Source organism: Primulina tabacum, chromosome 1 (genome assembly GCF_025594145.1).
Source record: "Primulina tabacum isolate GXHZ01 chromosome 1, ASM2559414v2, whole genome shotgun sequence".
Taxonomy (NCBI): domain Eukaryota; kingdom Viridiplantae; phylum Streptophyta; class Magnoliopsida; order Lamiales; family Gesneriaceae; genus Primulina; species Primulina tabacum.
The window spans coordinates 12391623-12394946 of record NC_134550.1 but is presented as its reverse complement, the minus strand read 5'-3'; the positions used below and the strand labels follow the sequence as shown (position 1 = coordinate 12394946).

Genomic DNA, 3324 nt, shown 5'->3' with positions numbered 1-3324 from the left:
CAACCTACCGAGCTAAATCCATATGGACCATGTCTCCAGTGGAAAAAGGATCATCCACTTGAACTGGTCATTGGTAACCATGCTGCTCCTCTTAGAACTAGAAATCAAATGATAAATGAAGTTATGCATGCTGCATTTGTTTCTCAGATAGAACCTAAGAAAATTGATGATGCATTAATTGACTCAAATTGGATAGAGACCATGCAAGAAGAACTTAATCAGTTTGAAAGAAGTAAAGTTTGGCATCTAGTCCATCGGCCTAATAACACTCATGTGATTGGAACTAGATGGGTATTCAGAAAAAAATGGATGAAAACGGTTTGATTATAAGAAACAAGGCTAGACTTGTAGCTCAGGGCTATAGACAAGAAGAAGGTATAGATTTTGATGAATCCTTTGCCCCTGTCGCCAGGTTAGAAGCTATAAGAATATTTCTAGCATTTGCAGCATTTAAGGATTTCAAAGTATATCAAATGGATGTTAAATCTGCATTTTTGAATGGATTATTAAATGAGGAAGTTCATGTAGAACAACCACCTAGTTTTATTAATCACATTTTTCCTGATTATTTTTACAAACTGGACAAAGCTCTGTATGGACTGAAGCAGGCATAAGAGCATGGTATGACACATTAACCAAATTCTTGCTTGAACATGGTTTCTCAATTGGAACGATTGATAAAACATTGTTTACATTCTCAAAAAATGATCATTCATTGTTTGTACAAATATATGTGGACGATATTATTTTTGGATCAACTAACCCTAAGCTATGTGAGAGATTCTCTAAGATGATGCAGGAGTTGAGATGAGCATGATGGGCGAATTAAATTACTTTTTAGGACTGCAAGTCAAGCAGTCCAAAAATGGAATATTTATCAATCAAGCCAAATACACTCGAGATATGCTAAAGAAATTTGGCATGGAAAATTGCTATCAAGCTTCCACCCCAATGAGCTCATCAATTAAACTGGATAAAGATGAAGGGGGAATCTCTGTGGACACAAAAATGTACAGAGGGTTAATAGGTTTTTTGCTATACTTGACTGCCAATCGACCGGAAATTATGTTTGCGGTTTGTTTATGCGCACGGTTTCAAGCTAAACCTATGCAGTCTCATTTTATTGCCTCTAAACGTATCCTTAAATATCTTAAAGGAACCACTAATGTGGGTCTTTGGTATCCCAAAGATTCAAGTCTTAATCTTGTAGGATACTCAGACGCAGATTATGATGGGTACAAGGTCGACAGAAAAAGTACGAGCTGTTCATGTCAGTTTTTAGGCAAACGGTTGATTTCGTGGCTTAGTAAGAAACAAACGTCAATAGCTACATCAACCACCGAAGTAGAATATCTTGCGGCTGGAAGTTGTTGTGCTCAGATGCTTTGGATACAACAACAATTGAAAGATTATGGCATCCAAGCTACGGAATCACCCATTTTTTGCGATAACACCAGCGCAATAGCTATCACATACAACCCAGTTATGCACTCTCGGACAAAATATATTGATATCAGACATCACTTCATCCGAGAACACGTCATGAAGAAAGAAATACGGCTTGAATATGTTCATACTGATCAACAAACGGAAGATATTTTCAAAAAACATTACCAGAGGCTAAGTTCTCTTATTTCCGCAATATGCTTGGATTAATTGATTTATCTTGATGTACTTCGTTCTTGTGTTTGTTTAGTTTGTATTGCAGGAAATAAACGAAAATATAAAGAGACCGTCGGTGATACAAAAATAGAAATATTTTATTCAATAAACCATCGGCATCGTACATCCCTAACTTCATCTTCTACAGCCCTCAACCAGTTGCGCAACCAAGCGGTCAGCTTACCGGTGGAGGTAAGTAAAAAGTCATCTGAGGAAGCAATCTTCCTCAGAGTCCTCTGCTCTTTTAAGAGCATGAGGAGGTAAACGCCATCATCAGAGAAGACGTATGATGCATCAGCGACATAAAGGAGTCGCTGATACTTCTTCAGGAGTGACATCTCCTGAGCAGTAACGCCTAGTCCTCCATCAATGGAGGACCAAAGCTCTTCGACATTGGTCCAGACTGCTAGCGTCTTCTCAAAAACGCTATCTTCATAAGCAGCCTTGCGGGAGGCTATCATTGACTCCATAAATTCTTTCACTAGATCTGGCTCACTTGAACTGCCTGCTTTCGCCATTTTGATATTTTTATGGTGTAAAACTAACCTCTCTACCTGTTTTTATAGATAAAGTGATTGAAGGGTCTCTCTCTCTCTCATGTTGACAGACACTAGAATTTAAAGAGGCTTTCTGTCTAAGCCATCGACGGTTCATTATCCAGGATTAGTCTTCAATCCACATGTTTAGGGGGAAATATGGTTAAGTCATTAATTAAATAGACTATCAACCGTTTCCTCCTAACTACATTACGCATACGGTTCATTTTACTTGGGCAAGATACTTCCACGTCATTGCATAAAAGTTACTCAAACTTTTCGACTGCTTCTGACTGACGTGACAATTTTTACTTTTGAAATTTCAAAATTAATTATTTTACCGCCACTCAAATTTTTAAAAATTATTACAAAATTCTCTCCACTAACAGCCCACCACGTGGACTGACTGGTGAATATCTGAACCGCACATACATACTCTACATTTGCAACCTCGCTGAGCTTACCTTGCTATTGCAACTCCATCGCATTCTCATCTAACTTGCAGGTTCTGAATTCAAACCCTCTCGATATAACAAGAAAATGGCGGCTTCCATTACTCAGAACACAATAGCTGTTAACTTCGCGTCGATATTCACCATGCCCAACAAATCGATGAAAGCCATGTTTCGCACAATAGAAAATTCCGGGCTTCGCTCCTTTCTGGGCTGCAGCTACAAATACTCAGACACACTACTGAAGGAATTCTTCGAGTCTGCGCTTATGAAGAACGGCAAAATTATTTGTGTCGTCCAAAACAAAAAACTTATGTTCACACAGAAGATGTTTGCTGAATTGTTCAGCCTACCAACGGAAGGAGTAACTGATTTCTCTACACTGCCTAATGGAAATATTGATATATGGCGTAGTGCTTTCTCAGACACAAACTCTCCAATTTCACATCCCACTTGTCAGAAACGCGACTTAAAGATTGAATACAGACTGCTAGTAGATATCGTTGCCAAAGGACCGCTTGCCAAAGCCGGTGCTTATGATAAAATCACTTTGGAGAAATTTCTGGTTATGGCCACTATCTCATCCAAATTGCAAGTTAACTGGTCTGACGTTCTCTTCAGAATATTGGTGGCCATGATCAACAAAGAAAACCAATCACAAGGGTTTGCGGTTC

At 38.7% G+C, this 3324-nt stretch overlaps 1 protein-coding gene across 1 annotated transcript; it reads left to right on the top strand.

Annotated features, from left to right (window-relative positions):
• Positions 1-1008: 1008 nt before the first annotated feature.
• Positions 1009-1656, top strand: LOC142505048 (secreted RxLR effector protein 161-like). Its single transcript, XM_075617874.1, has one exon. It carries the CDS (start codon positions 1009-1011, stop codon positions 1654-1656), a length of 648 nt encoding a protein of 215 aa, XP_075473989.1.
• Positions 1657-3324: the final 1668 nt, after the last annotated feature.